The sequence below is a fragment of the Gorilla gorilla genome, chromosome 8 (assembly GCF_029281585.2).
Source record: "Gorilla gorilla gorilla isolate KB3781 chromosome 8, NHGRI_mGorGor1-v2.1_pri, whole genome shotgun sequence".
Classification (NCBI taxonomy): Eukaryota; Metazoa; Chordata; class Mammalia; order Primates; family Hominidae; genus Gorilla; species Gorilla gorilla.
The window spans coordinates 46,107,167-46,119,584 of NC_073232.2; the positions used below are offsets into that span (position 1 = coordinate 46,107,167).

The following is a 12,418-nucleotide window of genomic DNA, read 5'->3' on the forward strand; positions in this document are numbered from 1 at the left end:
CCTGCTGCAGTGGCGGCAGCCTTATCCCGCAAGGTGCTGTGCAGCACGATGAAGCCTTTAGGAGGGTCTGCCCCGCCCAGTCCTCCAGAGACCGCACCCCTCCCTGGTGCTTGGGACCCAGCTGCTTCACATGGTTCTCTGGCACCTATCTGGTCCCTGAGGGCATTTCAGTTTCTAACTCCTGCATAACTAGGGCACTGGTAGTTAGATCCCAAGTAGATCCAGCCCTGGTTTCTCAAGGGCTTGGGAGCAAAAGGCAAGAGTCTAACTCCCCTGGAATAAGGCAGAGGCAAGGAGACAGCACATGCACCCCCTTCCTGAGCTGTGAGGCCACAATGAGTCACTCCCACAACATCCGTGTGTCCCAGGGTCACTGCACCCTCTGCACCCTGGGCTGGGCCTGACCTGTCACTTGACTCCAAGGAAAAGCAAGTGCAGCAGAGGAGGGAGAGAGAAGCGCGAATGCCACAGTCTTGAGAGAAGCCCTCCCCAGGCTTCCGGAGTGGGCAGCAGTTCCCACCGGGTGGGTCTTCAAGGAAGGCTGCTTCTTCATTTAAAGAGATGCTGGGATATAGGCAGATGTCACGGGGAGCCTTGGGATCCCCGGCTCAGGGCTACATTTATACTATTGACCTAGGTTCTTTCATTCCTCCCTCCCTCCCTGCCTCCCTCCTTTCTTTCTTCCTTCCTTCTTCATCCCACACGTGCTGCAGGGTAGAGCTGCCTGCACTTACAACTTGAGAATAATGTCCCTGAGTACACAGGTGACAGAGAAGTCACCAGGATCCAACCCAGTCAAGGCAGGAAGAATGGGCTCTGTTTTTGGGGTCCCCTCCTCCCTTTAGTTGGGCTAGTGCCTCATGCCTTCTCATGCAGTTTGCAGAGCAGTCCCCAAGTTTTGACAAAGGGCCAGGGCCTCTGTCTGGGACTGGGAATACAAAAAAGAGCTGAGCATGATCCCTGCCCTCAGAAACTCAGTCTGGCATGTGAGAGGGAAGGAGCCACAAACCCTGCTCCCTGGGAACAGGGCAGCTCCCACCTGGAGGAAGGCTGGCTCATGGCTCTGGAACTGGAACCCAGGCTGCATGTTTTAAAGCTGCCCAGATGAACTGGTGGTATTGCTAGGTTGAGAACAACTATCACAGGAAAAGGAACACGCTGTTGGAGGCACTTGTGGTTGGCTTGTATGTTCCCTTGCTGACAGCATCCAGATTTTAGCCACTTCATCAGAAGAAAGTGATTTCTCAGGATTAGCTGAGCTCAAAGCTGCAAAAAAGAAAAAACAAACACACCCCCTCATAGACTGACGAGCGCGCTCACACAGGCCCATGCCTCAGAGGCAGATGTCTTAACTGCATGATACTGGTAAGCAGACATATTGGGAAATTTTTCTATTTTTTTTTTCCTCCCAGAATTTCGAAAGCAAATTGCATTTTACATTTTCTTGACTGAGGGCAGACAATTTTCACTAATGGGCCCTGTAGGAGGTGATCTGATACAAACCCTCATCCATGGCACACCGCTACACCCCAGGCACTGCATACACGTCTTCCAATTGCAGCTCAACACCGCCCTAGATGACACGTCATCCCCATTTCACAGATGAGGCACAGTAAGGAACTTGCCCAAAGCTACCAAATGGGGAGCCTGTCTGACTCGCCTGCTTCTTGCCTCCAATGAAAAAGACAAGAGCTAGGCAATGGGCCCCATGTCACAAATATCACGTTCATTGAGGGGAACCACCTGGCGCCAGGCTCTGAGTAAGGACAGGCAAGTGTCAGGCGTTGGTGGGCGCTACACTGGGTAAGGCTGGGCTAGACGTAGCCACCCCCACCTAGAGAGAGTGCAGCCTTAAACAGTAAGCAAGCCCCTTCCACTGGGGTCACCTAACATGATCACAGCAACCCTGGGCCACCAAGTCTAAAACTTCTCACTCTGTCTCCTAGGCTGAAAACTCAAATACTGGAAGGTCTGGTTCAAGACTAGACCCTGGCGACAAACCCTCTCCCTGGGGGTTCCACAGCCACCTTCCACCCTCCCTAGGGCTCCCAGATTCAGTTTGCTGGAGGCTGGCGAGGCAGGCTCCAGATCTGCTGCCTGCCAACTGTGTGGCCACATATAAATTCCTTTACTCTAGGAAAAAGGAAGGACATATATTTTTCTTTGCTTGGGAGAGGATGAAATGAAACAAAACTTATGAATGTTCCTGGCACTAGGCTCAACCCAGGACGAAACCACAGTGAATGAGAAATTGTAATGGAATTGTGCATGCTCTCCACCAGAAACCTTTCCAAAATACAAGGTAATACCAAGCCTGGGCTGGCTGAGGTGAGCACTAACCGGGAGCAGGAGAGCAGATGAATCCATTTGTAGTATATTTGCAGGAGGGAGTTCCTGCTCCTGTCCGAAAATTCCACCAGGTGGCGCCATGAGACAACTTTCACAACCTTTCCGGTCTGCACACCAAGGCGGTGGGGGTCCCTCAGGTCCCTGCAAAAGGGCATTGAGAGTTCATTACCCAGTTCAGAGCTAAAGAAAGCTGGGGTCTTGGTCTCTCCTCAAGGCTTTTCTTAACTTCCTTAATCCAGATGTTCATGAAAATGGGGTGTTACTGGACACATAAAAGGGAACCACACACATTGGGGCTTTCAGAGGGTGGAGTATGGGAGGAGGAAGAGGATCAGGAAAAATAATGAGTGGGTACTAGGCCGAATACCCGGGTGATGAAACAATCTGTACAACAAACCCCCATGACGCAAGTTTACCTATGCAATAAACCTGCACATGTACCCCTGAACTGAAAAGTTAAATTTTTTAAAAAGGAAAGAAAATGGGGTGTTAGAGGAAGTGGGGACAGCAACGTGTTGGACAGCGACGTTGGCAATGCCAGGCCAGGCAGCAGCAAAGTCCATCAAGCGTCTACTAAGGGCAAGGCCCTCCGTGGTAGGTGTTGGTCTCAGAACTGAAAGGGGCCTTCGTGGAAGTCTAGCCCAGCCTGTTTGTTTTTCCAGAATGAAGGAGGCCAGGTGGGGGTCACTCCCTGCCTGTCGGAGGTTGTGGGGAGGCCCTCTCAGCTCGTCTCAGGGTGCAGTGTGACCCAGGAGGCAGTGTTCAGGTGAGGCCACTGCGTCTTTTCAAGGAGCCAGATGAGGGCAGAAATTGCACCCTATCCAACTGCAAAGGAGACTGAGAAACCATATAAGGTTGTGATATCTCCCCTCGGGCCCTGGAGAAAGGGAGACAGTTCTGTCAAGATCCCCACATTTCAGAAAAAAAACCCCATGGGTTGGTTCAGGGTCAGAGCTGCAAGGCCCTGAGGGTCAACTGAGTCAATCCCCCATGGCACAGGTGAGCCCAAGATAGGGTTGACAACTCAAACACCAAAATACTGCAGGATGAAAATGCTCTTCATGTACTCGTATAAAATGTGCCAAGATATACTGCTAAGTGAAAAATGCAAAAGGCAGAGAAAAACGTGTCAAATTTTTTCTATTATTTGTATAAAAAAAGAAAAAATAGTATATTCATGTTTGCTCATATTTGCATAACTAAATTCTGGAAGTATTTAGAAGACACTAAGAACAGTAGTTATAGTGGAGTGGAGGAGGGATGGATGGATGGGGACAGAGGAGGGAGAAAGGCTTTTCTCTATATACATTTGTACATTATATCATCTTTGAACCACACGGATGCATTACTTTACAAAGAGTAAGACTTTTAAAATAGCTTGCTCAAGATCATACCATGTTTCCCGCAGTTGTGGGGTACTCTTACCTGCCAGGGAGTGAAATGATTTGGGGTGGTGCACAAGATGATTATAAGCAATTTACAAACACAGCACCGAATCGGATGGTGAGGAAGTCATTCCTCTTTGTTTCTCTTCAGTCCTCTGAATCCATCGAGGAGAATGTCTCAGTGAGGGGCCAGTGAGGCTTCTGCACCACTCCCAATCTTCATAAACTGACTTTTTTAACAAAGAAAGCAGGCATCAGGCTAAGGGCTTGAACAATGGCAGTGACTAGCTAAAATGGAATATCATTCGTTTTGTCCTGGATTCATTTGTACGAATACCTACTGTGAATGGCAAGTAGTATTGGCTTTCCATTTACAATAGTAATATGAAGCTTCCTTTTAAAAAATTAATTTAAGTAAGATGTGAGCTGCTGTTAAAAAAAAATGTTAAGTGAGTCCTAATACCATTTCTCTGTGAACACAGTAACATTGAGCACTAACTTGTGCCAGAAACAGCTAAGTGCTTCCCATGAATTAATGTACTTGATCCTCTCACTGTGGGAAGTGCAGATGAGGACAGGGAGGTTTAGGGAGATGCTGGGTTGTGCCAAGGCCTCTGGTTAACAGAGCTGAAGCTGGGAATGGGAAGCAGGCATTCAGCCCCCAGCAGGGCTCCTGCCCACCAGAGGGACTGGAGCTGGCCACTGGGCCAATGCAGACCAGCCCTGGCTCCCAGCCCTGTGCCCCACCTGCCTGGGCACTTGGGGCAGTGGCCCTCCGGCTTCATCTCAAGTAGCTCCAACCTTCTCCTTCCAAACTCTGAGTCCCTAAAGCCATTTGGTTCCACCTCTGCCCCCACCCTCAAACCAGAGGCTCAGAGGCACACACACACACCCTTCCATACACACCCCCTTTGTAATTCTTTGAAGCTCTCACTCTACCTGCTTCTTGAACTTTCCCTTGCTGCTCTTTTGGGCACTGGGTGGCAGCACCAGGCGGGGTAGGCTTGCTTGTCCTACTGGCTGGGCAGGCTGCAGGTTCTCTATCTAGTTTTTGGCAGCAGAGCTCTGCTGCCTCCCTCCCCTGCCCCCACTTAACCCTTTGAGAGATCACTGGATTTGTCACTTTGCAATGAAAATATGCATTTGGGAATGCAGGGAAGAGAGCTAAATCTCCATGACTGTGACCCAGGACTGGGAAGCCACTGAGGCCACCCAGCTGGGCAGCTGCAGCCAGCACCCTTGCACCAACTTCTGTGCCCTCTGCCCCCACACAGCTGATCCCATGGGGCTGCAGGCGGGTCTTAGCACGTAGTACAGCTGGGCATCTGTATCTGCAGGTTTCTAGGTGATGCTGATGCAGGCACGGCCAGAGGTAAAAGAGAGGAGGGTCAAGAGCACGGGCTGTGGGTCTCTGAATCCTAGCTCCACCCAGCTTGCTCTGGGTCCTACAGCAAGTTATAAACCCTCTGCCATGTCCTCTGCCGTGAAATAAAAATGACAGTGACAATATTTATGTCATAAGGTGCTAGTGACAATTAAATGACATAACGTGCTTAGCACAGGGCCAGCCACTCCATACACTCTCAACAAACATCATCCAGTCCTGACATTCAACACCAGCAACAAGCCCCTCAGCTTTCAGGAGCACAGCGAAGTGGCTGTGTTTCTTCTCTAACAGCTGCGGGAGGGGCAACTCTGCTCTTAAAAGCCCAGCACCGCCCCAGCCAGGGATCCCAGGTGCCTTGGACAAGGCAGCCACTCTGGAGCCAAAGCTGCCAGTACAGAAGCTGTGGGCCATGGTGCAGCACCTGCAGAGGCAGCTCAGGGGCGGGCACAGTCCCCCTCTCCATGGCCCTCTGCCCACCTCCTACCCACCATGCTTTCAGTGATCCCCTGAAAGGCTCTGAGAGGGGGGCAGGTCCCAGATCATCATCCCTTCACAGGGATGAGGAAACCAAGGCTCAAGAGGCTGAGTGAACTGTCCACAAAGAGCAGAGCCAGGCCTGCAAACAGGCCTCCTGTGCCACCCGGTGAGCCAGAGCGCAGGGGAGGCTTTCCTCCCCTGTCCTCAGGTTCAGGCATTCAAGTGGACAGAGGCCTTGACCACTGCCTCGGGGCTTCCCCCTCAGACCCATAGAGCTAGAAAGGCCCCAGAGAGGGAGCCCAACATCCCCGGTCCTCACCTATGCTAAAAGGCCCCGTCACAGGGAGGCAGGAGCTGAGAGACGGCTGCTCAGGGGAACTGGCAAAACCAGAGTCACTGTTTCACCTAATCTCAGGCTTGGTGTCTCCTTCAGGGAGATGATGGTTTAGTCCCCACTTCCATGACTAGCTGGAGGGTGGAGAGGGAGGGGCTTAGGGAGCCAAGGGCTTGGACTTTGTGGAGGGCACCAGGAGGGCAGCTGGTCCCCAGAGATTGAGCAGAACAGACAAGTCAGACCCCAGCAGTTCTACTCACCGGGTGGCCCCGCAGAGGCAGTGGAGGCCTAGTGGGATCTGAGCTGGTGGCTCACGTGGGTGGGAGTAGGAGCAGCTCTCCCCAGGCAGCCAGGCTGGAAATCCAGCCTGCCACGGAGACACAGGGCTTCGAGGATCAGCAGAAACCTCCCTGGAAATCTGCCCTCTTGGGCAGGATTGGAACGAGTCAGGCAGCTCAGTCTGGGGGTCCTGTCACATAGCGGGCAGAGTTGGTGGTGGGCAGAGAAGGAAGAGCCCACCCCCTCAGTGAGCTTCTGATTAGGATGCTGAGTAGACCGAGGCAGAGGCTCACTCAGGCCCCTCGGCTCTGATCCGGCCTCCCAGAGGACCTAGACTTTGCCTGTGCAGGGTGCAGCCGCCCCGTGAGGCCTGGGTCAGTCGGTGCAGGTGAGAGACCTGCTGGGGGCATTCAGGCAGGCTGGAAGCACATGGCCCCAGGCCACTCCCAGCTGCAGGCTGCACGACCCCAGGGGGGTCTCCCCACACTAAGCTGCCTCTGTCTGCATACAGGCTGTCCCAGCACCTTTCAGACACTGGGCTTAGGAAGTGAGGCAGAGAAGACAGGTAGCTCAGAAAAAGGCCAAGAGTCCAATCCAACCACAGCAGCTCTATCGGGCCTGGAGCTCAGTCAACAAACAGGGCAAGACTTCACCTCCTCTTGGTCCCCACCAACTGACTTCCAGCCCCCAGCCCTGCCTCTTAGGCCGGCTAAGCACCAAGCAAGCCTCAGGAAAAGCCATCTCTGCCCGCTGTGGCCCCTGCCCACTTCCGCCATCCTGCCTAAAGCCAGGCAGGCCTCTCTCCTCCCGCTCTTTCTAGTCAGGCGCAGAGGGAAGCCCTGCTCACCCCTGCCTTCTCTAACGGACCCTAATTCTCAAAGGGCTTGGACGTTGGGAATGGAAACTGAGTTCTAGAAAAAGGTATTGTTCTCAGCCCTGAATTTGAGGACTCAGATTCATATCCCCTCAAGGTATTTTATATATTGGGGTTTTCCACTCTTAATTTATTTTTTCAGAGTTCTGCAGCTTTGCAAGGGGAAAATGAAAGGGAAAACCCACCTCTAAGAGAAGCTGAGAGAAAAGAGAGTTAGGAGAGTGGGGTATGGCCAGGAACTTCCCTGCGGCTGGCGGGCTGGAGCTGTAGGGGCTTGGAGCCAGGCAAGTGGGTAGGCCGAAGTGTCAGGACAGAAGGAGATGCCACGGGGGCCAGCTGGGACATCAGCAGGGCTGAGCCCCCACCTCTCTTTGTCCAGGCCCCAGGTGAGAAGCTCCTGTTCCAGACAGCATGGCAGGCTCTCAGATGGAGGGGTGGCCTCAAGCTCCTTCTCGCGCCCATCCTCCCCGAGACCTAGCAACTCCAAAACATGCCTTCCTCCCTGCAAACAACCAAACCCAGCGGACCCCAAGAAAAGGATGAGAAACCTGGTGCCAGGACAGGCAAGTCCTTGACTCACCCAGCCTCCCTCCAACCCATAAATAACCCTCCTCCCTCTGTGGCCCAGAGCCTCAGCCACCCAGTGCCTCCCCAGGCAGGACCTCCACGCAGACCCAGGGCTCACATGTCAAAACACAAGGCCTCCTCTCCAGAGAAGCAGGGCATCCTCATTCCACATGCACCATTTTCTAAGGAGAATGCACTGCAGCCAGGGGTGACAGAAGCCTCTGGAGGGTGAAAGAGGCTGAGCAGCCTCTGGTCAGGAAGGTCTCCTTAAGCAAGGGAGACCTCGGACCTGCACCCCAGCTCTCCCGACCCTGCAGCCTCACCAGCCATTCTGGCCAGAGGAACCCTCCCCACAAAGCTGACCATCATGCCTGGCATCTCAGAGTGAGGCTGGAAGTTATCCACACATCAGGCAAGAGGTCCAAGCCAGATCTCATCTAGACCTTCTCTCCTAGTTCTGCGATCCTACTGAGAAAATCTTAGAAACCACCCTCTGAGGTCAAATGCTCGCTGCTGCCTGTTCCCCGAACCCAATCCCTCTTTACCATGTTTTCCGGATCTGCATGCAGGTGTACGATTATTCATACATTTCTTTATATGGACTCATTTTTACTTAAATCTATTTATTGAAAATGTCACAATAAATAGAATGCCACTATCACTTGTCCTAAACAATAAGTAGCCAATAAAAATATACCATTAAAACAAAAACAGTGCTATAAAAGTCTGGAATTTTTCCCACCTGCCCTAAGCCCAAGTCCTGCTCCCCAGGCAGAGGAGACGTCGGCATGTCTTCCACAGGCATCGGAACATGTTGGCATCCAGCTGAGATCTTCTCGGCATAAAAGGATTGAGAGAATTGGGAAGGGCATCGCTTTCTTGCTCTGATTTTGTGCCACTTAATGCAGGCCCCATACCACCTAAAACTATCTCGGGAACCAACGGATCCACCCACACTTTGGAAATGCTGGACTAACGTCTCCCTCTGCCTCATGCTTAACACAAAGGGGAAACACACACCTGTGGTCCCCTCTCTGATCATACCTTCAAGGCACCACCAGGTCCCCTCCAAATATGCCTGCTCTCACACCAAGGCCCAGCAAGTCCCTCTCAACAGGCCCACCCCTATCAGCCCTCAGAGGTCACCGCTGACTCAGGTGGGACACCAGGTAGACAAGGCCAACCAGGAGGAGGCCACGAACACCAAGCATCATGAGCAGGAAGAGGAGCAGGATGGAGGTCACCGGCTCCACAGCATGGTTGCCAAGATGCCACTGCGGAAAGCCCATGTTCACCAGCTGCCGGTTGAGGTCATTGAAGGGGGACTGAGCAGCACCCAGCCTGGCACCTGCCTGCTGCTGGCGGAGGCCAGGACCCCCTGGGGGAGCACCATGGCCCCTGTTGAAGAAGCTCTGGAATGTGAAGACAGAGAGAGATGAATGAATCATTGGGTTGAGGCACCAGCCAGGAATCAACCTCTCTAGTCTGCATCCTGCCCTTCCTACAGCCACCCAGGGTCACACCCTCCTTTCTCAGCAATCCCCCATGCCACCCATAAGAATCCCAACAACCAAGTCACAAGCTCTCAGAGCACAGAACATGCCAGTCTATATTCCTCACATCAGGCCCAGGACAGAGGAGAGAGGAAGTGGTTGAGGCAGGTTGGACTACAGGGCATGGCTCTAGGGCCAGCATTTTTAATACTCATCATCACTCCTTTTTTTTTTTTTTTTGAGACGGAGTCTCACTCTGTCACCCAGGCTGGAGTGCAATGGCGCGATCTCAGCTCACTGCAACCTCCGCCTCCCAGGTTCAAGCGATTCTCCTGCCTCAGCCTCCTGAGTAGCTGGGATTACAGGCATGCACCACCACACCTGGCTAATTTTGTATTTTTAGTAGAGATGGGGTTTCATCACGTTGGTCAGGCTGGTCTCGAACACCTGGCCTCGTGATCCGCCCACCTCAGCCTCCCAAAGTGCTGGGATTACAGGTGTGAGCCACCGCGCCCAGCCACCCCTTTAAAATAATTATTCTGTGCCCAGGGCTCATCTCCTCCACTTCCTCTCCAGCTTCTGTCATCCAACCCACTCTTAAAAGAAAGACACTAGCTCCAGTGAGGTTTGCTAACCAAGTTAAAGGAGAGAGAGCTCTTGGCTGTGAAGTCTGGGGAGGCGCCTGGAGAAAGGAGATCTGGGGAGGTAGACAATGAGCCACTGCATCTTCCCCAAGTCTTACCCAGCTCTCTGCAAAAAGGGCTTCAGGCTAGAAAAGGTTAGTGACCAGCAAGAGAGACTTCTGGAAGCTAGGAGTAGCCAGTACACAGGAGGCCATCTGTCCCACTCCACAGGAAATGAGTACCTACCTGTCGAGGAATGCTACCTCTTGGTGGCTGGGTAGTGGTCCTCACTCGGGGGTCGTCATCCTGCACGATTTCCCCATTGGCCAAGATCCGCACCATCCTCCCAGGCGCTGTGGGTCCCTGATGGGCTGCACCTGCATTGTGTGGTCAGGGTGGGCAGGCTAATGGAAGCCAAGTGGCACAGAAGTTCTCCCCACCACAAAACCTTTAGCTGTTAGTGATCTGGGACCAGACTCATGAAGATCTGTGGAGGATTTTCCCCCTGACCTCAAAAAGCTTGAAGGAAAAAATTTACCAGAAATTGAGGGAGGCTTGCAGTCAGTGATGTTCACAGAGGTGACCCACGCTGAGCAGATGCTGTGTCTGATTAACAAAAAGGGGAGAAATAAAGGCAAGTTGTTTGCCAGGCAAAAAGATTTCAGACATTGAGTCCACCAGGAAAACTATCAAAAGGATCCTTGGCAAAGGAAGTTTTACTGCCAATCACTACACTGCCAACAGCACAACTGGGACTAGAGTCCCTGCTGTGGCCCACGCCCCGTGGAAGGCCCATCCTGCAAGGCTCACCTCACTCAAGCCTCACAACACTCCCCCGAGGAGGGTACTAGCGCGGCCATTGCACAGGCGGAGGCACAGGGAGACTTAAGTGGCCTGCCCGGGATCACACCTACGGACAGCAGAGAAGGAACACGAGGCCAGAAGCCTCTGGCCTCTAGTTTCTAGGGCCCTCCCTGGGTACTAAACTGGGAGTCCAGGGCACCAGGATCCCCAGTGGGGCTCCATTTCCCTTCCACTAAAAAATGGGTCGAGTGTGTTGCTCCCCCAGGGAGTCAATGTCCACCACCTGGGCCTTCCCCAGGAACACCTAGGGAGATGAGGGTTACTTCGGGGTTACTTTACAACCACTGCCTGGTAGCGGCAGACCACCCTAGCCATCATGCGCCTCGGAAGAGCACACCTTTGCTGCAGAGGGCACGCCCCTCACCTGTCCCTCACTTCGCCGGGAACACCAGTCCAACCTTGGCTAACGGGCGCAGGGCCCAGCCTTCCCACAATATGGGAGGGGGTTGCTGCGGTGGCTCTCGAAAGGCTCCACTCCGCGGACCCCTGGACTGCGGGGCCCCTCCACGCCTCCCCTTGAGTCTGGGTAAAGGCCATTCATTCTCAGGAGATGAGCCTCAGTGTCCACCTACATTCCAGATAGCACTGGTGACATACATGCCGAAAAAGGTCAGGAGCCCTGTTGTCTCGCCCGTAGCCTGGAGCCCGGGACAGGCGCGTCCCCCTCCTGAAGCCCGCTGGCCCTGGCGCAGGCCGAGCGGATGGTGGTCGCGCGCAGTCCCTTTGTGCTTTGTCATCGCGCCCCCGCCCGGTGGGCCACACGCGCGCCCGGCCCGCGGCGCACCTGACATTCCGGGCCGGGGGCGGGAGGGACGCTGCCCCGGCCGCCAGCCCCAGCCTCTGGAGCCCGACACCGGCTCCAAGTCCCGGCCCGGGCTGCGGCGAGGGATGCGCTCCCTCCCCGGCGCGGCGACTCACCTGCAGGCGCGACTCCGGGCCTCGGCGGCGTCCACTCCCGGCGGCTCCAGGCGGTTTCCTCCCACCTGACCTCACAGGAAGCGCGCGCCGGAGGGGCGCGGCCCAGTGGCGGCGCACATCGCCCTCTGTAGGCCGCCTGAGGAATTGCACCTGCCCGGCCCAGGGTTGGGGGCGGCGCGGGGTGGTGGGGGTCGGGGAGATGGGGCGTGGGAAGGAGTGGGAGGTGGGGATGGAGAGAAAAGAGGATGGGAGGAGAAGACACGTGGAAAAGAAGGAGAAGAAGGAGGAGGGAGAAAAGAAGGAAAAGGAAGCGGAGTCCACGGAGGAAAAACCCAGGGGGTGGGGGCGCCCTGGCCTGGGAGGAAGGGCGGGCGCAGGCTCAGATGACCAGTGTTAAGTTTGCTGAGCCAGCTCCGTGGATGCCCCTTGAGTAGGACCCAACCCTGCCCTCTAGGAGTTCCAAGTTCAGTGGGGAAGATGAGGCAGGAACGGGGCAGACCCCTCTGTAGGCTTCCAGGAGAAGATGCGTTTGAGCTGGGGCAGGAGGGTAGGTAAGGATAGAGAAGGTCACTCTTGGCAGAAGGAACCACCTGCAGGGAGTGAATGATCCACGTCTGCCTCCTTCCTGATGTTTTAAAATCCACTCCTCCCCCACCACCTTCATAAGCTGCTCCCTGTGGACCTGCTCACCAGTGGGGGAGAATGAGCTGTGCAGTCCCACAGTCTGGGTTCAGGTTCTGGACTCTAGCAAGTTACTTAGCTGCGCAGTGTCACAAAGCAGGTGTAATCATAGCCTTACAGGACCTCTGTGAAGATTAAGTATGATGTCTCTGGCACATTGGCAATGTTGATAAACGTTAGCTATGAT

General features: G+C 54.2%; 1 protein-coding gene and 1 long non-coding RNA gene across 6 annotated transcripts; both read right to left on the minus strand.

Moving 5' to 3' along the window:
- Positions 1-255: 255 nt before the first annotated feature.
- Positions 256-4,454, minus strand: LOC129525090 (uncharacterized). The gene is made up of 3 exons (XR_008669163.2): positions 3,775-4,454; positions 2,341-2,490; positions 256-1,266 (listed from the first exon to the last, which is right to left on the minus strand). It is a non-coding gene; the product is annotated as an uncharacterized lncRNA (long non-coding RNA).
- Positions 4,455-8,255: 3,801 nt separating this feature from the next.
- FAM241B (family with sequence similarity 241 member B) lies at positions 8,256-11,693 on the minus strand. Of its 5 annotated transcripts, none has more exons than XM_031014936.3 (4): positions 11,551-11,693; positions 10,307-10,374; positions 10,015-10,145; positions 8,256-9,064 (listed from the first exon to the last, which is right to left on the minus strand). In XM_031014936.3, the coding sequence occupies exons 3-4, from the start codon at positions 10,108-10,110 to the stop codon at positions 8,795-8,797; spliced, it is 366 nt and encodes a 121-aa protein (XP_030870796.1). In that variant the 5' UTR covers positions 10,111-10,145; positions 10,307-10,374; positions 11,551-11,693; the 3' UTR covers positions 8,256-8,794. The 5 variants fall into 5 exon arrangements, with proteins under 5 accessions (XP_030870796.1, XP_018889866.2, XP_063566113.1 ...); XM_019034321.4 differs by lacking the exon at positions 11,551-11,693 and adding an exon at positions 11,230-11,527; XM_063710043.1 differs by lacking the exon at positions 11,551-11,693 and adding an exon at positions 10,997-11,338.
- Positions 11,694-12,418: the final 725 nt, after the last annotated feature.